Source organism: Candoia aspera, chromosome 6 (assembly GCF_035149785.1).
Source record: "Candoia aspera isolate rCanAsp1 chromosome 6, rCanAsp1.hap2, whole genome shotgun sequence".
Taxonomy (NCBI): domain Eukaryota; kingdom Metazoa; phylum Chordata; class Lepidosauria; order Squamata; family Boidae; genus Candoia; species Candoia aspera.
Genome location: NC_086158.1, coordinates 32,178,544 through 32,200,885, shown reverse-complemented (window position 1 = coordinate 32,200,885; position 22,342 = coordinate 32,178,544). Strand labels below are relative to the sequence as shown.

Here is a 22,342-nt window from a genome sequence, read left to right as displayed (position 1 = left end):
ACTTTAAGGGAATTATTTTTTTGCTTTCAAATGAGCCACTCTACGCACCAGATGGGATGACCTATGAAGGAAACATCTCTCTATACTACTTATTCTAATGAAGGTGAAAATATTTTTATTTTGCTTTGTCAATACTTTTTTTGAAATGCTAGGCTCTTGTAAGTTGAAAGTTTATTCAATGTTCCTGCTTGGGAATAAAACAGCAAGCTTTCTAGGATTTGAGGAGGGAGAACTCACCTTTTTGAGAAATCTGTTTCTAGTTATGAAAAAGCCTACCTTATCTCATATGAAAAAATTTAGCTACTTTCAGAAGTTAATGAAGAGTATTAAAATGTTAATACATTTTTAAATTTCAGGGGAAAAATTTATTCTCAATACTTTTTCTTCCCTTATCTCTACAGTGAAACATTGTTAGAGCAGGATTTGAATTATATAAGTATACTTCTAGTACATTTTTTATGTAAGTACACTTTTGCTAAAGGAAACATTTTCATCGTAAGAAAAAAATGAGTAGTTTAAAGACTTTGGCTACCTGAATATAGTCCACTGGGTTCTTTCCTTCACCTTCTTCAGATACAAGCGCTTTCCCTTGCTCTCTCAAGTAGGTACTCATACATTCGCACATTGTCTTTAGACCATTTGGGACACGACTAAATAATTTGTACATGCAAGCAAGATCTGCAATAGAAATATACATGAAAATTTATACTGCTAATGTATTTCTAGCATTACAGTTTGTACTGTAAGGCAATGGCTAGATACCAGGAGACTGAGAGTTCTAGTCCCACCTTAGGCATGAAAGCCAGCTGGGTGACTTTGGGCCAGTCACTCTCTCTCTCAGCCCAACCCACCTTACAGGGTTGTTGTTGTGTGGAAAATAGGAGGAGGAAGAAGTATTTGGTATGTTCGCTGCCTTGAGTTATTTATAAAAATAATAAAGGCAGGATAGAAAATTAATTAATTAATTAGTTACACAGCAGATAAGCAAAGTAAGATATTTTTGAAGTTCCATTAAATTCTCCAATTTTGTTAAATTCATCTCATGCAAGAGGCCTTCATCCTGTCTTGGAATACAGACATGCTATCTCAACTCTGAATATCATAGTAGTTTTTGACTTCTTCTAAATCAAACAATATTTTGGTTTTCATCCAACTGAAAACTGAAACACACAGCTACAATCTCACTGAATACTACTAACAATATTGAGTACAGCATAATTTTCTTGGAGGAAAGCAAACCAAATTGAAATTCTATTTAACTAAGGTACTATGCAGATTAATTCCTAAACAAACATTTACATGGAATATGAGCTGCTGCAATATAGCCTGCAGGTTGCAAAGGAAGAAGAAGATATTACTGAATTAAAACAAGATAGGATTGTTCTTCATTCCAGGAACTGGACTTCAGGATTTAGGAAATATACCTGTTCTGGATAGGATGCATTGTTATATTTTATCAGTTTTGGCAGATAAAACAGGTGTATCTCTACCTATAGAAGAGACAGCTGGCTTCAGTGACTTACATGCTGGTGACCATAACCTCAAGGTTGGAATCTTGCACAGTGCTCTTCATGGAATGGCCCATGAATACCCTCTAGAAATTGAGCTGCCTCAAAAGTGGCAACACAGGTGATATTGCCTGTTTTAGGACATTACCTCCCCAACAACTTCAGTGGTTTCAAATCATCTTCTAAGTTCAATTCAAGGTGTATACAGCCTTACGGGTTGTAGTACTATGCTAGTTACAGGACCATTCAGTACTGTTTTGTCCTCCTTACATTCTAAGGTCATTAAAGTTTTGCCACAAGTATGTTAGACATCAAAGGTCAATTATGCTTTCCCCATGGCAGGGTCCATATTATCCAGAGTACTACTACTGAGTTCATTGAAACCCCCCCTTTATTACAGTTTAGGAGGGGCTCAAAGCATATTTATTTACCTAGGTTTTTTTTTTAATGTTCTTGCTTTAAATTTATCATTCTTTCAATTTGGGATGTGCCAAATCTACCATTTCAGGAACAAAAGGTTCCAGAAAACTCCAGAATATTCTATTTTCCCTCTGAACCACAGTGATGCATGGACAAATTGCTTACTATTCTGAGGATTTACTTGCAGAAAACCATACCTGGAACAGATGGATTGGAATGATCTAATGAAAAACAGAATGTTCCACTGCTGTTCTCTGAAATCTCCCTTTGCTGGAATGGTAGATTTTACACACAGTTACTTTTATCATTATGGATGTTTTTAGAATATGTTTGTGAGACAGAGCTATTGATTACAAGCCATCAAGTCGTTGTCAACTCTCAGTTACCACATAGATAGATCTTCTCCATCATAATCTGTCCCTAACCAGTTCTTTCAAGTCACCCAATGGTGCACTCATTACCACTGTAACTGAGTCCATCCACCTTGCTGCTGGTTGTCCTCTTCTTCTCTTTCCCAACATTAGAGCCTTTTCCAGAAAGCTAGATCTTCACACAACGTGTCCCAAGTAGGGTAATTTGAGCCTTGTTATTTGTGCCTTGAGTGAGAACTCTGGGTTGGTTGGTTCAATGCTCCATTTGTTTTCTTGGCTGACCATGGTATTCTCAGGAGTCTTCTCCAACACCAAAGTTCAAAAGTGTCAACACTTTTCCTATCCTGTTTCTTCGAAGTCCAACTTTTGCTTTCACAGAGTGCCACAGGGAATACCATAGCTTGCACTATTCTGATATTTGTAGGTATAGTCACATCATAACATTTGAGTATCTTTTCTAAGACCTTCTTGGCTGCCCTACCAAATGCTAGTCTGAGGCATATTTCTTGACTGCTTGTTCCTTTACTGTTGATGGCTGATCCTAAAAAGCAGAAGGTATGCACCTCTTTGATATCTTTGTTGTCAATTCTAAGGCTGGTTGTTCTACCTGTTGTCATCAGTTTGGTCTTTTTCATATTTAATTTTAGTCCCATTTTTTCACTGTCCTCTTTGACTTTTACTACTATGGCTTGCAAATCCTTTGCATTTTTGGCTATCAAGGAAGTGTCATCAGCATAGTGCAGGTTATTGATGTTTCTTCTCCAATGTTAAAACCACACTCATCTTCTTCCAATTCACCTCCCCTTCATATATATTCAACATATAAGTTGAATTTATTAAGGGGAGAGTATACAGCCTTGTCACAATCCTTTGCCAAACATTGGAGTTGGGCAGCTAATAAATTTGAATAAATAGAAATTAAAAAACTGGAGTCAGTCTGTTTTGCCATGTTGTCTGTACCATGGCTTCCTGACCTATATATATGTTTCTTATGAGAACAATGAGATGTTTTGGGATTCCCATTTTCTGAGCACATTCCACAGTTTGTTGTGATTAACACAATCAAAGGCTTTTCTACAATAAATGAAGCACATTGTGACTTCTTTTTAGTATTCTCTGGCTTTCTCAATTATCCAGCATGCATCAGCAATTATGTCTCATGTTCCTCGGCCTCCCCTAAAGCCACCTTGAACATCTGGCATTGCTTTTTTCATGTAGGGCTCTAGTCTGCATTGAATGATCCTAAGCATGATTTTGCTAACATGTGAAATTAAGGATATTGTACTATCGTTTGCACACTCTGTTAAGTCTCTTTTTTTTGGTATTGGAATGTAGACTGACCTCTTGCAATTGTTGGCCACTGTGTCATTCTTCAGATTTGCTGGCACAGATTGGTTAAACCTTGACTGATTCTTCTTCTGTTGCTTGCCATATTTCACTATTCCATCAGTTTCTGTAACCTTCCGACTTGGTAATGACCAGAATGCAGATCTAACTTCATCTTCTAGGACTAGAGGTTCTTGTAAGTAAGGAATATTTTCTAAGCTATCTTGGATGTTGATGTCTCTACTGTATAATGTTTCAGTATACTCCTTCCATATTCTTTTGAATTAGTTACTATCTGTCCACTGGCATCCTTTAGCATACCATATTGAGGCTGAAACCTCCTCCTGATTTCAGAGATCTTTTGAAAGACTTTCCTTGTTTAATCCATGTCTGTCTCCATCCTCAATGGCTTTACAGACGCTGTTGTAATACTGCTTCTTGTCTCTTGAAACAGCTCTCTGAAACTCTTTATTAAGTTCCTTTCTAAGATGTTTGCCTTTCTTGGCTTTGACTTCTCTTCTCTTCTTGGCAATTTCCAGTTTGTTTTGACATTCAGTTTGTTTTCTTCTGTCTCTTCATCTCTGGCAGTCTCTTTTCTCATTCATCCTGAACAACCATTCCTCTGGTTCTCTATTAATGATGTTCAGGACTTCAAAGCAATTCTTGATGTTCTCCTTGAAAATGGTGGGTATATGTTCAATATCATATTGTGGAAACTGACTGCTTTCTTCTTCCTTTTTAGCTTAACTTGAAACTTGCACATGAGCAGTTCACAATCTGTTCCACGGTCAGCACCTGGCCATGTCTCTTATGCTATAAGTGAGTTCTTCCACCTCCTTCTCTACTGCACCGGGTGCAGCCTTTGGTAAATACTAACTCTAACTCTCATTACTACCCATTTGGACTACTGTATTGGCTGTACATGGGTCTGCCTTTAAAGGACACTCAGAAGTTACAGTTAGTCCAGAACACAATGGCTCAGGTGATATTTGGCACCCATCATTGGGAGATTAGTACTTCAGGACTTGCAATTTCCAGCTGGAATTTAATGTGCTTGTTTTGATCTAAAAAACCCTTTATGGCTGAGTTCCTGTTTGTGCAGAAGCCCTTTGATTCTAGGACAGCACTGACTTTAGCTCTAAACACTCTAAACACTACATCTGAAAAAGCAAATACACAATATGGGTGCTATTCTGGACTCACAGCTCCTCCTGGAGAAGCAGGTGGAAGCTGTGGTCAGGAAAACATTGATTTAACTTCAGCTAGTGTGCCAGTTACAAACTTTCCTGGACCCAGAAACTTTGCAACAGTAACTTATGCTTTTTTCAACTTGTGGTTGGATTATTGCAATTCACTCAATATGGAACTGCCCTTGAAAACAATGCAGAGGTTACAAGTGGTGCAGAATATAATCGTATGTGTACTGACTGCTAGAAGCCAGTACAGCAGGATAATACCAATCTTGCATTAGCTGCACTGGCTACTAGTAGGCTTCCAGGTTGAATTCAAACTGCTAGTTATTATCTATAAAGACCTTTATGGCTTGAGTTATCTATATTATCTATATATATAATATACAGTATGTATGTGTGTATAGTGTGTGTGTGTGTGTGTGTGTGTAATATAAATAATAGATATAGATATATACTGTAGATATATATATAGATATTGAGATACCTATAGAATAACTTGCTCCAAGTAGAATATGCAGGACAAAAAAGGTATGCTGCAGTTCTCTCCTCCACCTGATATATTAAAGGAACAGGAGCCTGGAAGCAGACTTTCTTGATCATAGCCCTCTAACTCTGGATCAGCTTGCCTTGCTCCTTCTTCGTTACCATTTTGAAATCACCTTGAATTTCTCAATTAGAGTCCATATGAGGCTTCACTATTGTTGCAGATGGCATTGCACAGACTTACCTTCTGTTTTTCCATTTTTCAACATGTGAACTAGACCAGAATTTTCCATTTCCACTATGGTCTTCATATGCTTGGAAATAAGCTCCCTCTCAACAACTTTGACAATTGGCTCTTCGGTCGATTTATCAAGGCAGTGCATCACACGTTCTATTTCTTCATTAATTCTAGCTTCTACTTTCTTTATATAAACTGAAGCACTATTTTCTGCTAAAAATTTCTGACTTTCCATCTGCAATAAAATAAAACAGAGGCAAATGGAACACTACAGAAGCTATGAAACACTACAGAAAATGAACCAGAACCATTCTCTTCCTCTTAGCAGTAACTGATCAAGTGACTAAATCATCACCATACCTACTGTGTTAACTCTTACATTTGCTATGTATTAATATCTACGTATGTCAGCTGAGACCAAGGATGAATAAGCATATCCTCATGTTCAGAACAAAGGGAAAATCTGAAGGAGGAACCATCCTACATTAGGTGCCAATAACAATTCTCCAGGCATTTATTAATCTGGAAATCAATAACAGGAATTTGTAAACTTCTGGGGGGGATCCATCTTATTACCATTCGTAAATTCTGAAAAGCAATATTATACCTGAAAGAATTCTGCTGACATCTCTAGAAATGGAGCTTCAAAGTCTTCTTCATAGACTGATCTTCCTTCAAGTCCTAGAATCATTAACATCTGGCAAGCATTTCTTATTGCTCCTCTGTCAAAACAGTAAGATTTGCAGGTTAGGTTAATTTTAGTTAAAATAATATTTGCAAACTATTCAGTAAGAGTTATGTGTATTATTTCCATCCCTATTCCATGTCTGAGTTTAACACAAAAATACAGTAAGTGTTACATTTATCACAGCTTTCAATAAATGAAAGAGCTAAAACAGCACTGAGAAAAGGCGCTTTTTTAAAATCATCCTAAGGTAATAGTATACAATCCTTACCAAAGTGGGGGGGGGGGGGAGAAGCATTAGTGTCAGTTTTCAGAAAACCATTTACCTCCAACTTCTATAGGTATGCATTTTGGAAATCAATTCATTTTACTCCTGAATGATAAATGGACATAAGGTGCAATTCATGGCGACAGTCACCATCTTTAAAGCCCCACAAGGCATCGGCCAGGTTACTTGCAGGACTGCCTGTCCCCAATGGTTTCCGCCTATCCCATCAGATTTGGCAAAGTGGGCGTGCTCTGGGTCACCTCAATGAAGCAGTGTCATCTTGGAAGCATGCCTTCTATGTCATGGCACCTGCCTTACAGAATAGCCCCTGACCTGTTGGCTTTTTGGAAGCCATGAAGCCCTGGCTCTTCCTCCAGACACTGAGGCCAGGCTAGAGGGTTAATTTATTGAAACTCTGGGGTGGGTGCATGTGCATTGTTTGAAAGGAGATTTCTATGGGGACCTTAAGTTGTTTTTTTCTTTAACAGATTGGATATGTTTTTATACTTTTGCTGCCCAGAGTTCTACTGATGGATAGCCATATAGGATGGATGGATGCTACTAAATCTGAATCCAATGGTATTATGCTTTTTAGCTACCACAATTTAAAGAGCTGTGATTATATATTCAACTGTGAATTAGGAAATCCTCAAATCAATTGCTGTAGGTACTATGAACTCTCCAGATGCCAGGTCGACAATCTAGTCCCTGAACATATTTTGATAGCCCTTAGACCTCCCTCATAATGGCCAGAACAACTGAAATGCCAGAGATGAAAAATGTAAAATGAAATATGAGATTGAACAAAATGCCAATAAAACCTAATAGTAAGAAAATGATTCAGAAGTTAAAAAAATTATCCAAAACAATGTCAAATGTAATTCATTTGTGGAGACATACCTATCTACCACTTCTCCTTTCCGTTCCCTTGCAATCATGTCCAACAAGGTCTGTCGGAGATGGTCTCTAATGCAACCGTACCGTACAACTTGATCTCGAAAGATTATTAATCCCAAATTGTAGACATTTTCCACATTGTTTTGTTGTACATACACACGGTCCTAAAATCAAAATACAAATACAAATACAGAGTTTCCATTCAACATATATATATATATAACAGAAGTGTATCTATAGTGGAATATACTTAAACCTGCTTCAGCACACTTCTATAATCTGCTTTTATCCAGTTTCTTACCAAAAGACCCTTCAATATTATCAAAATTACTATTACATTTATAGCAAAATGTAAACTGTGTAAACATTATTAATCATTAATGGGTTGGATCCAAACCTAATCATACTTGGAGTAGGCCTACTGAAATCAACTGGATTTAAATTAGTAATGAGTTCACTGATTTCAAACATATAATCTAGATTAAAATGGGCTCCAACCCATTCTTTACAAGGCATATAAACTTAACATATAACATATCATAATTTAAGTTCTTTCAAATAGAACATAATATATACATGATTTTACATGTATGAAACTATAACATCACTGATTAAAGGGCAATAAAAAGTGTAAAATTGTGTTTTATATGCTGCAAATAGAACTACAAAAAGAGTGACTTGGAATCTTTCAAAGAGTGACCATTTGGAGTCCTTTGGAGCAATGCTAGCATTAAAATACAATCCCTTTAGGCACTTTGTGGACTAAACAAAAGGAACTATGTACAAAACATCAGTATAAAATAATGCTACAGGCTACTTACATTCACATTTAATAATCTAATTTATTAGAAAATTAAAAATGATAAAATAGTTTGAATAAATTAGTGCTGTATAGTTTCAAAGCCATGAATAATTAAACTGGATGGTGCATGTGTGCCTGTAAGGTAAGGTAAGTGACAAATACTTCTATAGAATGGTAATTATGTTAGTTACTAGGGTTGTGCGATGACCTGGATTTGAAAAGATGTTCTAGACTACGCATAACTGCAAAGATCATTATCTAACAGTACATCCTTAAGTCAAAGACATCTTTTTCTTGGGGTGAATACAAGCCAAGAAAAAGATGCAGCTTCTTAAAAAATTGTTGACAAGTACAACATGGGTGCTCCTACACCCTCCAAATAACTATTTCCCTTTCAAATCTGTATTACTGCAGAGCCTTACTAGTTGTAATTCCAACCTCAATATTACACTTAAAGGAAAAAAAAAGATACTCCCTTGCATTTCATTATATGTGGAACTACTACAGCAATACAAATGAGGAATGCTCATCCAATCAATACATTCAAATCTTCCAGGCTAGGAATAATAAAAGCTTAACACTGAATTTATAAACCAGGTTTTGCAAAATTCCTTGTTTCTGCAATCTGTTAATCCTTAGAGCAGTATTCTTTTAAATTAAAACTAAACAGAGAAACAAGACATAACCTGGGATGATTAAAACAGAACAGATATCTGATTAAGTGAACCAACTCCACATGTAATTTATGAATAATAATTTCAGATGGTGGAATCCACACCCAAGGAGGTATGGTTAGCTCCAATTTTCTCAGTAGTTAGGAAAAAAGCATATCTTTCATTGATCCTTCAGGAAAAAGGCAAAGATGTATTTCTTTCATTGAGCCTTTAATTTTTAATTATTTCACTGATATTAATTTTAACTTCGGAGGTTTTTTTTGTTATATGCTGTTTTTAGTGTTGGCATACACAAAAATAGGTAAGATATAAATTCAGAAAAATCAAACAATATGCAATAACAAGGAAGTATGAAAAAGCACATGCCAAATAATAAAAATATAATAAAAATAATAAAAGCCATATAAATGACAGAAACAAGTTTTTTTACCCTCTGTGTATCAGTTAATTATGTCAATTTGTATAACTTTTCCCAACAGTAAGAATGTGGGACGATTTTGTTTTTTAATTGACCATTTTTGTAACAAGAATTTCAGATTTTACTTACCATATACATCAGAATATCTCTAATCATCACCATTGCTGTCTGGTGATCATTCCATGCTTGGTTTAATGTTTGAAGAAAATTGTTATTTAATGAGTTTAACACATCTTCTCGCACCTGCAACAAAATGTTTAATGGAATAAAGTGTTCAATATAGAATTATACACTGCATTATCTAGAATGGGTGAGGCCAAACATTGTGGATTTTTAGGAAGGGGGGGGTTGGTTTTGAGAAGCAAAATGCCAGAATAGGAAATATTTTTCCTATTCTGAATTTATTAATTAGATAGTTGCACGAAGAGAGCAAATGACAGACTCCTTGGTATCTGAAGCAGGAAAACTCTCCTCTAATGACCTGAAGGACTTTGCTTTTCTGACAAATAGACAAATGAATACAGTTCACAACTACTGTAGGACTATTGCTCCATCAGCCATTTCATTTTTCCTATTACTGTCCTTCTGAACACGAAGGGATTTGAGGAATTTCAAACTCCTCTCACATGTGACCATTCTGTGAGAATACCATATCAAAATTACACACGTGCCAACCATCTGAAAAGGACTGGGAACTCTCCATTACAGGTCTTCAGTGCCAGAAACAATTTATAGTACAACCTATATTCCATCACGTGGTGCCATTATTATCTGTGAAAGATGCTGGAATGTAATTTGGATTTTTTCTTTTCATTCTATTCTGTTGTAGCATCAAATTCTGACTCATGGCACGAACATGTACTTGCCTTACAAAATTCTCACAATCAGGTTAAACATCTGATATGCCCTCAGCTGAGCAACCTATTACTTTTGACCTCACAGATATTACAAAATTTAACTCAAAATTTCACTTGCAACTGAAACACTCTAAACATATTCCATAGTTACCAATAAATATTAGTACAGTTTAATTCTTTGCCTGAATCCCTTATTACTTCTCTTGGTGTTTAATAGTATCAAGCTCTTATATTTTACCTACTTATTTGAGCTTTATGCTTTCCAGACAATTACCAATATCATATGCTTCGAATCCCATCAATGTTTTGGTTAACAAGCACAAAAAGATGTAAACTCTTTGACTTTTTCCATAGTCATCCACACATGAGACACAATTACAAGCTTTAATTTTTGTTTTACAGCAGACCATTTTCTATTTTATACAAACTTGACAAACCATACTTTTCTAGATACGAATAATTTTAAAAAATGGTTTGCTGCAAACCGAAACTAGAAACTTCAAACCTCTGTATGAACAAAGGAAAAAAAAATTGCAGACATGACACTAGACCACTTCTGCTTGTAAAGCAAATTATTATTTTGGCTTTTTTCCCGCTCAACATAACCAACATCTCAGGTTATATTAAGCTGTACAACCAGATGACTTACATAGATAATAATTATGTAAATTATGTAAAGTTGTAAAACTCTCTGGAACTTAAATATGATTTATAGTTTATGCTAATAATAGTTACATTATATATGAAGAAGATCCTAGAAAGTATTGCTATTTTTTCTCTTTCAGCAAACATGACAGAAAGCTGTCATCACCAACTACAGTCAGGACCAGAAATATTAGAATAAGGATAACCATTCTGGCATTTGGCCTCTGTACACCACCACACTGCAGTAAAGGCCTGGAAAAGCATCTCGAGGGAGGAAACTCAGCATTTGGTCATGTCTGGCTGTACTTCCTGAATGGTTAGTGTCCCACTTTTGTGGAAGGAAGGAAGGAAGGAAGGAAGGAAGGAAGGAAGGAAGGAAGGAAGGAAGCAAGCAAGCAAGCAAGCAAGCAAGCAAGCAACCAACCAACCAACCAACCAAGGAAGGAAGGAAGGAAGGAAGGAAGGAAGGAAGGAAGGAAGGAAGGAAGGAAGGAAGGAAGGAACCAACCAACCAACCAACCAACCAACCAACCAACCAACCAACCAACCAACCAACCAACCAACCAAGAACAGATCCCAAAAATTTCAGACCCTTCATCCATCAACATGACTGTGATCAGTCGTACTCTGCTTTCTCCAGGCAGGCAAGAAAGTAGAAGGCACCCCAGGCCAAAGTATACTCATCTCTGTTCTAAAGACAGCCAAATGTTCAAATTAGATATTGCTTTCTATCTATGTTTTCAGTAAATTATTATTGTATTTGGATACCTTATTTATAAGATGCTCAGTAACCACTTCTCGTAATCCAGTGTATAATTTCTCTCCGTGTTTATGTAATACCATAGTATATGCGTTCCTATACAGTTCCTCAAAGCTGAGACCACTGTTGTTCTTACGCTGAATTTCTTGGATTGCATTTTTCAGTAGATCCCAAATGCTGTTAACGTATTTTTCATCCATGGTCATCTGTATGCAGAAATAAAAAAGTACAATTAAGCGTTTATTAGTATCAGGTTTTCAGAACATATCCTTTCTAAAACAGATTAAGGACCAAATTTACCTAAAAGGTAGGGTTAAAAGAAAGATTGAAGAAAAAAAGAACAGGATCAGGACAAAATTTTAATATAAATTGAATTAATATCTGTTGTATAAAATTGTCTGTAAAATAACTGATCCCTTTTTCATATCCAGACAAAGCATTCTCTCAACATGTAACTATGCATTCTTACATAGAAAAAATATTGCAAAAATATGGATTTAGCTAGCATGAACCCAGAAATGTTTTGTGTATCATAAATTCCAATGGGTTCAATTATTCTTTCTCTGTAATACATATGCATAGACGCTGCTGTGCTGGAGATTGATCTCCTTAACCGGGATTGATTTTAGCAAATGATAGCACTGGATAAACCTATCTGGACTCAGAAGCTAATAAGGTCAGGCCTGGCTAGTACTTGGATTATCAGAGCTGTTGGCTAGACAGATAATTTGAAAAACCATCCTAGAAGACAACAACGATAAACTATTTCCATGCTGATGCATAGACAAGTATGTGATATATTCATGAAAGCCCCAGGAATCAAGCTTGACTTGAAGACTATCTTCTCAAACTGAGGAAGAAACCAGTCAAGACATTATTGAAGTATTGAGTCACTTTTTTTCCTTCTTCTGGCAACAGAGGAATGGGTTGAGTGGAATTCCTCTGAAGGCCATTTGTTGGGAGACAAGTGGGTTTCCTTGTACAGTTGTTTGTACAAGGGGTCCAATCCAGCATGGCACTGCTGCTTATGTTCTTATGCTTACACTCTCAGATTCTTATGAGATACGAACACTAGGAAACCTATGAATATTTGTTCTGCATTAGATTCCACTGAATTCAAAGGTTTTTACAGTCCTCACTTAAAGACCATTCGTCCAGTGACTGTTTGAAGTTACAACAGTGCTGAATGAATATTTATGACTGGTAGTTATGGCCATTGCAGCACCCCCAGAGTCACATTATCAAAATTCGGGCACTTGGCAGCCCGCCCACATTTATAACCACAGGGTGCGCTTCAACCCCACCCACTCGCCTATCTCTGCTCTTTTGGCCGCCCTGCCCTCTGCCATTCTTCATCGTCTTCTTCTTCCTGCTGATGCCGAGGTGTGCCTGGCCGAGGCAGCTGCTGGCCATGTGACACCTCTGTGTGGCCTTGCACAGCCTCCCTGAGGCCTTAGGAAGGCCACATGCAGCCAGCAACTGCCTCACAAAGGGCCAGGCCAGGCATGCCTTGTCAGCAGCAGGAGGAAGAAGATGGTGAAGGTCACTGGGGGGGGGGTGAAGGACAGGGCGGCAGGAGTGGGGGAATACAGGGTGGCCTAAAGGCCAGAGATGGCAGGAGAGATAGGTGGGTGGGGGGAGTTGAAGTGAAGGTGAGCGAGGCAGGGCAGGAGAAGTTTGAGGTCCTGGCCTAACGACCACATCTGGGACTACTAGAACTGCCACTGCTAAGCAGTGAGGTCACATGATGTTTTGCCGAAGGACTGCTTTGCTTAGTGATGAAAGTCTGGTCCCAATTAGGGTTGTTAAGTGAGGACTACATGTACTCTCCAAGTAAGTATGGTTAGAACGGTTAACTCTCTTCCACGGGATTTTGCTGTGATCCCAGAGTTAGCAAATAGATATCCAAATTAGCCAGTCATCCCCGATCTTCCAAGAATTTGTTCTCTGCTCTTTTAAAATCATTTAAATCAATGTCCATTACAATATTTCATACCAGTAAATCCCAGTTTAAATATACATTGTATAAAAGAAATACTTCCTTTTACTGGCCATGAATCTCACTTAGTTTTAATGGATGATCCCTAGTTACAACACTGAGAGAAAAAAAAAAACCTCTGTACCTACATTATCCATTTTATGCTTTTATATACAGTACCTCTACAATATAACTCTACCTTCTTCACTGAGAAACAGCTGTTCTAGCCTCTTAATTACTCTAGTTGCCTCCCTCCTTTTGCATTTTTTCTCACTCTACAAAACCTTTTCTGAAATGTGATTTCAACACCTATCCATAGTATTCCAAATAGAGTGTCATTATAATACCTAAATGAATATACTGGCTGTTTTATTTTTAGTTCCCTATCCAATGATCTCAAAAGTATAATCTGCTTTTTATACACTTTTTACTAAGATCAGTCAGATATAGTCCATGTATGGATACAATAATTTTTTTTGCTTCTTCTACAAGCACACAAACTCTTCACTTCAGCTTTTTTGTAAACTGAGATTAAACGAAGAATTCTGTACATTGCCCATAGTTCAGTTTCAACTGAATCAGGAAAGTCTGGTTCCCAACTTTAAAACCGAAGAGAATCTAGTCAGCTTTTGAAATGGGGTGAAACTTGTTTTGAAACTGACAAATAAATATTTCCAGTTAAACTGAAATGGCAACTATGTGTTCATTATAGATTTATTCACTGAATTTAACAATAGCACAAAGAGAAACAAAGGGGCTATATGTACAAAAAAAGGGGTTTATTCACATTAAGAAGAGATGAAATCACTCAAGCCATGCTATAAAATCAATGTGGAATAAATTGATGTTAAGGGTATATTTATTCTTTCTAAATCCCCTACTATTCAATTAGGTTAACACTTCAAAATAAAACTGTAAAGGCAAATAGAAATCCTATGCTGAATATAGAAACCCACAGCAGCACACTATGCTGGCACTGAAAGGCTACTGGAATAACTTCCTAAAACTATAGTGAAGAGAATGTGGTTGTTTTAATTATTATGCCTTCAGAAGAGGTTTTACAGTACTATATAAGTATTTAATTTCTGGATGAGTCAAGAAGTAGCAGGCTGTTAATGGCTGAAGTCAACAGGCACACAAACTCACTATTTCTTCACTGCCATGTTGATAGCAACTTCACAGCCTATTTTCTTAAAAGACATGGAACATAATACTGCAACCCCAACTAGAAGAGAATTCAAAATCATATTGATCTTGTCCAGGTCAACTGATTTTCTATAGTAAAATCTCAAACATTAAGTATTTCAGCAAAAGATATCTGTTTGAAATCAGATATTATGATAGAAAGGTGGGAAATGCTTGCTTTAATTCAGACTGAATCTTTGTGACTACTTGTGTTTAAAACTATCTAGAATTATTTTTTCAGGAATTTTGTAAAAGATATTTTACAAAGCCAATATTCTTTTAAACTGAAGAATGTAAGAAGTAGAATGCACAGCGTACTTCAGAAGACAGGATTTCAAAGATAGGCCCAAACCCCTCTGCTTATATTAAGATACATGAATTACAGATGAAGAGAGTGAAATCAGAGTTCAGTTTTGATATCTACCCTTGTGTAAAATGGCTTAAAGAAAACCAGGACTATTTTTACCATGCTTTTCTGAAAAAGCCATAGTAGTTGATTCGTCCATTACACTAAATAATAATGAGCAGTTCAAACACCAGAGTAAACTAAAATAAACAAAGAACATGATGACCACAACTAATTTCATACACACACACACAAACACACATTTTATTATTTGTATATATCTAAATGTCAAAAGAAAAATACAACGTATTTCATACATATTCTATTAATGTACAAACATCAATGACAGTAGTAATCAAGGAATCAAATGCAATGCAAACAAAGTATTCATTTTTAAAGTCAGATACATAAAGAATAGCTAAGTGGTGATGCAATGCTAAATTATAGTTTAGAATCAGTTGCTAGTGTGTTTCCCTCCCCTAGCACAGCCATAGGGTATCAAAAACATTTGCTCCTTTTTTTACTCAAACTTACTTTAATATTTATAACCAAATTGGGACAAAATGGTGTATAATGTGTTTCTGAAAATGAAAATTTCAACCAGGGTTTATAACCCTGGTGTGGTTATATAATTAAATTAAAGCTAAGTGCAGTTTCTTTTTTCAGACATTATGTTGCTCTGTGATTAGTTGAAAATGGAAGAAAATACAAGTGTTATTCTCTTTATGGTCATCCCAGAAGAAGAAATGGATGGAGGATCAGGATCAAGAAAGTTATAGTAAACCATGATTTACAGTTCCCTTTCAAATAGTCCAATGATTTACTGAAGAGAAATGTTACTAATCAGTTTCAAGCTGATATAGTTCTTCAGAGAGAAAGATTATATAAAACAGCTGACATTACAGCATGGAGCAATCTTAGCAAACATATTATTAAACCATAGATTAGCATGAATCAAGCTACATGATGTCTATGTATGTTTTAGAATTGTACTACCTAGGAAATACTTCTGGAAGAGACTACACACAATTTGCTGTATACACATGAAACAGCTTCTCTTTTAGCAACTGGACTTAACAATAACATTACAAAATAAACATTTCATGCATTATTCTTTTTTCTAGGGAATTTCTCACAATCTGAATCAATTGCATATCTAACAGATGAATAGAGGTGTTCAGAACTAAATCCAAGATTCTGTTCTAACTGAAAATATGCACACTTTCTCTGCAAGTTAGGAAACCAGGTGTCTTAATATAGTTTTATATACTCAATTGTCTGGTAATTATAAATACTGATATGACTGTTATTTGTGCCAGTGAGGTTTATTACAATAGTTTTCTGAAATAGTTCAAATATTATACATCAAGGATTTACTGATGTTTAGGTACATCAACACAGCATAAACAGAAACTTTCTCAGCAAGTTAACAGTCTAATTGGTTACCAAAGTTCTAGTACAGATGAACGTAAGTTCAATTCTGTCCATAATAATGAATTACCTTTAAGAACCTAGCAGTTACATACAGAATGACCTATCACCATTGCTAAGAGATAACTCAAGGGGATGGGTGAAACAAGTCAACCACAAAACTGAAGTTCAAAGACCACTGAATCAACTGGACTCCAACGCAGTAAGCTTATGAATACAAGCAACTGCAAAGTTAAGGCCCAGCAATTAAAGTAACTAAGCATCATGCCAATTAATGGACTATCTAAGATCAGAAAGTTTCTAGGAAATATGCATACTGAGTAGATATTTCCTTCCCAAATCAAGCATCTGCAATAATGTATTACCTCTGAAATGTTTTCTTTACAATTATTTTCTAGGAATCCTTTAAAAGGATTATTTTCAAGTATTTCAGATAGTTTCATAAAAACTGTCTTCATTAAACATGTGTACACCATTCATACAGAAACTCAAAGTTCTAATTTGGTTACTAAGAGGCACAAGACAGTCTGTGACGTCATTAGAATGTTGAGGTAGCTCTTAATGAAATGGAGAGAGTATAAGTGGCTGCTTGTCACAGTAACACTGGAGCAAAAGACTTTGTTAAACTGAATGTTTCAGTGTAAGATGAAGAAAGTTTCAGATATATTTGGAATAACCAGGTATGTCAACTTAGCCATCTGAAGAAATAAAGCCATCTTAAAGATAAATAAGCTCAGGGTATGGATACCTCCATGACTACCTTCTCTGAGCTGTCTCTACCCATCTAGTAAGATCTGGGAGAGAGGGTTTGCTGAAAGTCATGCTACCAGGGGAACAGCATGTTCAGGGACCCTGGACTCAAGCCTTCTCAGTGATGACTCCCTCCTATGGAACAGCTTCCCACAGATATCTGGACCACCCTATCTACTGCATTCTCAGAGAGCTGTACAATCATAGCTTTTTAAAAAGGCATTTGGGTGTAAGTAAGATTATGCTACTCTGACTGACTGAAATTGCTGAACTATTTAAAGTTCAGAACTCTTCAGTTCATATTTCTCTTTACATCACACACATAGACGCAGGCCAATACCATAGAACAGACAAAGAAAGCTGTCCCACCCATGTACCTTCATAGTGACCAAAAAGATTAAAAAATGTGGATACTTTTTCTTCCCTAGATCTTTATTGTTGTCTCAATGATTTACATTTTTTAAAAGAAAGAAGTCCTTAAAGCTTCTAGGCCACTGATGAAGTTCAAAATGTTACTTCAGAGTCTTTTTTTAATCTGTCACAAAATGATTATTTTGAGAAAAATAAAGCATATAAGGTAATCCTTTACTTTATTTATAGATGCAATGTTTTACTTCCCCAATTAAACCTCTAGGTAGTTAACAGCAAAACATACAACAATCCACAGAAAAGCTCATAACCAATATAAAGAGGTAGAAATGATGGCTGAATTACCATCAGCTCAGATCAAATGCTCACTTAGGACACTTTCCAGAAAGCCCAAAGCAAAGGGACTAGCTTCATTTCTGGTTGCAGTGTGTGTTAATATGCTTTCTACTACAGATTAAATATTCTAGACGTGACGGACTCGTCCCTGGGGGAGCTGGGGGTGTTGACGACCGACAGGAAGCTCTGGCGTGGGCTGGTCCATGAAGTCACGAAGAGTCGGAAGCGACTAAACAAATAAACAACAACTACAGATTAAAGTTACTATGGTAACTAATCATTTTGGCCAGGTGAAGAGGTTAAATTTAATTGTCCCCTTTTCACATGTTAATGGTTGCATTGCCCAAGGGAGGAACTTGCCTGAACTTGTTTTAGTTTCAGTTTCCCTTCTGTGTAGGCTTGCAGAGAATATGCATCTGAGAGAAATCTTGTCCTAACAGCCAGGAACCACGCTGAGACAAGGAATAGGTCTCTAGTGTTTTATTACTGCTACATAACAGAAAATCCTAACAAACTGAAGAAGCGTGGGAAAAACCCAGACACATAAACCCCAAAGGCTAAGGCGGGCCTGATCTGTGTCTCTTTGAATGGATACCTAATTCCTCAGTACTATGCATGCGCTTTACAACCTGGATGGGAGCCCCCTGCTCGCCATCCTTACTCATGACATCACCCTCCCCTCCAGATTCACATTCCATTTCAGCCCCCTCCCTTCCAGAGGCTTGATAAGATTCGACGTCTCCTTCTAAGGTCCCATGGGAACTGGGCAACGATGGAAAGTCTTCAAAGGAAAACTCCTCCAAGGACGAATCAGTGCTGCTCTCCAGGTCTGATAACGCTTCTGGCCCAGGTGGCCGCTGCTGGAAAATAGCTAGATAATTAGAAGAGTCGTCCCCCCTGCCCCCTGGGAAATGCACGCCTGAGGTGGAGGGCTGCGCCCCCCCTCCTCTGTAACTGGAGTCAAGGCTTCAGGCGGGGGTGGAAGGTGCAAACTTACAAATTCCTCTGCCTGCTCATCCAAGTGAGGAATCTCTGGTAGAGTGCGAGGCTTGGGTTTGTGAGGGAAAAGCTGATGGAATCGATGAACCAGTGCTGGAGCATGCACATCTCTGGCATTTTCCCACGTGCACTCTTCCTCAGGGTACCCTTTCCAGTGTATGAAATATTGGATGCCCCTTCCCCTCCACCTAGAGTCCAGAATTTCCTCAACTTCGTATTCCTCCTCCCCCTCCACAATTACTGGAGGGGGGGGCAGTTGCGATCGTAAGGCACTTGGGGGAGGGTCTTTGGCTAGCAATGATCTGTGAAACACTGGATGGACTTTCATGGATGCTGGTAGCTGAAAAAGACAAGCCACTGGATTTATCTGCTGTACCACAGTGAAAGGGCCCACAAACTTAAGAGTCCAATTTCTTGGAGGGTCTGGTAGAGTTCAAAAACTTGGTAGAGAGCCACACTCTGTCTCCTACTGCAATCGCTGGCCCCTCTTGTCTGTGAGCATCTGCAGCTCTCTTGTAAGCACTCTTTGCCCTGTTCAGCTGCTCCTTTAACAACTCCTGTGCGGCTTGTTGCTCTTTAAGAAAATCAGCTGCGGCTGGAACAGTTCCCTGCTGGGAGGAGGTGGGCAACACCTGAGGGTTAACCCCGTAGAGTGCTTGGAAAGGAGACATCTTGGTAGAGGCCTGCACAGAATTATTATAAGTAAATTCTGCCATGGGGAGTAGGGCTGGACAATTGTCTTGCTGATAAGTGGTGTAACACCTGAGATACTGCTGTAACCATTGGTTAATTTTCTCGGCTTGCCCGTTACTAGCAGGATGATGCGATGATGACAGGTGGATCTGGACCCCTAATGACTGGAAAAGGGCCCTCCAGAACCTGGAAGTGAACTGTGGGCCTCTGTCACTCACCAAGTGATTCACCATGCCTCTATACCTAAAAACATGGTCCATGAACAACTGCGCTGTGGCTTGTGCAGATGGGAGGCCCTTGCAAGGAATAAAATGCGCCATTTTTGTGAAAAGGTCCAGCACCACTAGTATGGAAGTCAGCCCCTGGACCGGGGGTAAATCAGTGATGAAATCCATGGAGATTGTATCCCAAGGCCTACTGGGGGTGGGTAGGGGTTGCAAGAGTCCTGTGGGCTTCCCTGGGAGAGGCTTGGCTTATCTGCAGGTGTGACAAGAAGCAACATAACCCTTTATGTCTGCAGTCATCTTAGGCCACCAGTAGTCTCTCAGAGCTCTATGGAGAGTTTTGAAAACACCTCCGTGGCCTGCCGTTTGATCGTCATGGCAAAGTCTCAGCACTTCTTCCCTCAATGAAGGGGGAATATATAATCGCCCACTATGCCAGAGGATTCCTGCCTCCACATTGAATGGGTGGGCAGTGTCTTGCGGGCCACTCTGGAGGTCATCCATCCTGGCCCTGGCATACGGGTCCTGTTGCTGCTGAGCTCTGACTCTTGTAAATAGGTCCTCTGCTTGTCTGCCTGCTGCTAAAATCTCTGTTTGGTTCCCCCTTATAGACTGATCAAATTTGTGAGGTTGTAATATAGTAGCCTGTACCTCCTGGTGAGTGGCGGGGGTTGCCTGAAAGGATCGAGACAGGGCGTCTGCCAAGCAGTTTGGTGCCCCGGGCACATAAGAAACAACAAAATTGAAACGGGAGAAAAACTGGCTCCATCTGATTTGGGGTGGGGTGAGGGATCTGGTGTTTTGTAGAAGCTGTAAATTCTTGTGATCAGTGCAAACTTTCACAGGAAAGGCTGCACCTTCTAGCCAGTGCCTCCACTCTTGGAATGCTGCTTTAATTGCCAGCAACTCCTTGTTAAAAACATCATAGTTTCTCTCTGCTGGTGAAAGCATGCATGAAAAAAAGGCACACGGAAGCAATGTATTCTGGGTTTTGTTTGTATATTGCAATAACACTGCCCCAATGGCAATATCGGAAGTATCTGAATGCATTATGAATTGCTTCGTGGGATCAGGGTGTCTTAACAGCGGCTGGGATGCAAAGCGTTGCTTAAATTTTTGGAAGGCTGCTTGTTCTCCCTCCCCCCAAATGAATTTTGATCCTTTCTTCAAAAGCTGTGTGAGGGGTCTAGCCCTGTCACTAAAGTTTTTTATGAACCGCCTGTAGAAATTGCAAAATCCTAGATATCTTTGTACTTCTTTAACATTTCGGGGGGGTGGCCAAGAGAGAATTGCCTGGACCTTAGAAGGATCCATGGATATGCCTTCTGTTGATACCTTATAGCCCAGGAAATGTAATTCAGTTAAATCAAAGGCACACTTCTCTAGCTTGGCGAACAGCTTGTTCTCTCTCAGTCTTTGTAAGACATTGCGTACATGGGTTACATGAGTTGTAGTATCCTCAGAGAAAATTAATATGTCATCTAGATAAATGACCAGATACTTATCTAGTAAATCAGAGACAATTTGATTCATAAATCAGGAAAATATGGCTCCTGCATTAGACAAGCCAAAGAGCAAAACAAGGTACTCAAATTTACCAAACCTGGTGTCGAAGGCAGTTAGATATTCGTGCCCCTCTTTCATCCGGATCAGATTGTACGCATTCCTGAGATCCAACCTGGTAAAAATGCGTGCTTTCTGTAAGCGATCCAGCAGACCAGAGATTAGAGGCAACAGGTAAGTTTCTTTTTTTGTTAGTTTATTTAAAAAACTGAAATCGTGGACCACTCTCATGGGTGTCTCCTGGTTTGCAGGTGCCAACGGGTCAGGCTTCTTTGGTACGAAGAAGGTAGGAGCAGACGCTGGGGAAGTAGATGGTCGGATGAACCCCTTTTGGAGATTAGAGTCCAAGTAATCCTTTAAGGTGGCTAGTTCCTTGGGAGACATGGGATATTCCTTCCTTGCTGGAATCCTGGCTCCTGGTATCAACTCAATGGTGCAATCACAGTCCCTATGGGGGGGTAGTGCTGTGGCCTCTTGTTCGCTGAAAACGTCTGCGAAATCTGCATACTTGGCTGGCAACTGGACCCCCCCTGCTTCCGTGACTGCGTTGGTTGCTGGAGAGCGGAGAGCGGCTTGAATCTTGTGGTGCTGGCATTCCTTAGCTGGGAAGGAGTTTGCTCCCGTAGTCCAGTTCAGCAATGGGTTGTGGATCCTCAGCCAAGGCGTGCCTAGGATTACAGGCACATTAAGCGATGCAGTAACATAAAGCTGGATCCACTCAGTGTGGTCTCCCGTTGTCAGTTGCACCGGTTCTGTGAACCTTCTAATCGGCCCTGCCTTGAGGGGCTGGCCATCAATGGTCTCCACTTCTATGGGACATGGCAATTCTATGGTCGGGATGTTGAAGTCTTGTACGGTCTGCACATCAATAAAATTGGTTGAAGCTCTGGAATCCACGACGGCCTCTAGCTTGACCTGGTGCT

General features: G+C 38.6%; 1 protein-coding gene across 1 annotated transcript in view; it reads right to left on the bottom strand.

Moving 5' to 3' along the window:
• Positions 1–22,342, bottom strand: part of CUL3 (cullin 3) — a 63,761-nt gene that overhangs the window by 27,068 nt on the left and 14,351 nt on the right. The window contains exons 2-7 of the mRNA XM_063306685.1: positions 11,554–11,751; positions 9,413–9,526; positions 7,393–7,553; positions 6,147–6,261; positions 5,546–5,774; positions 533–678 (exon numbers count right to left, since the gene is read on the bottom strand). Of these exons, the coding sequence (XP_063162755.1) occupies positions 533–678; positions 5,546–5,774; positions 6,147–6,261; positions 7,393–7,553; positions 9,413–9,526; positions 11,554–11,751 (963 nt within the window). The remainder of the gene's footprint in view (positions 1–532; positions 679–5,545; positions 5,775–6,146; positions 6,262–7,392; positions 7,554–9,412; positions 9,527–11,553; positions 11,752–22,342) is intronic.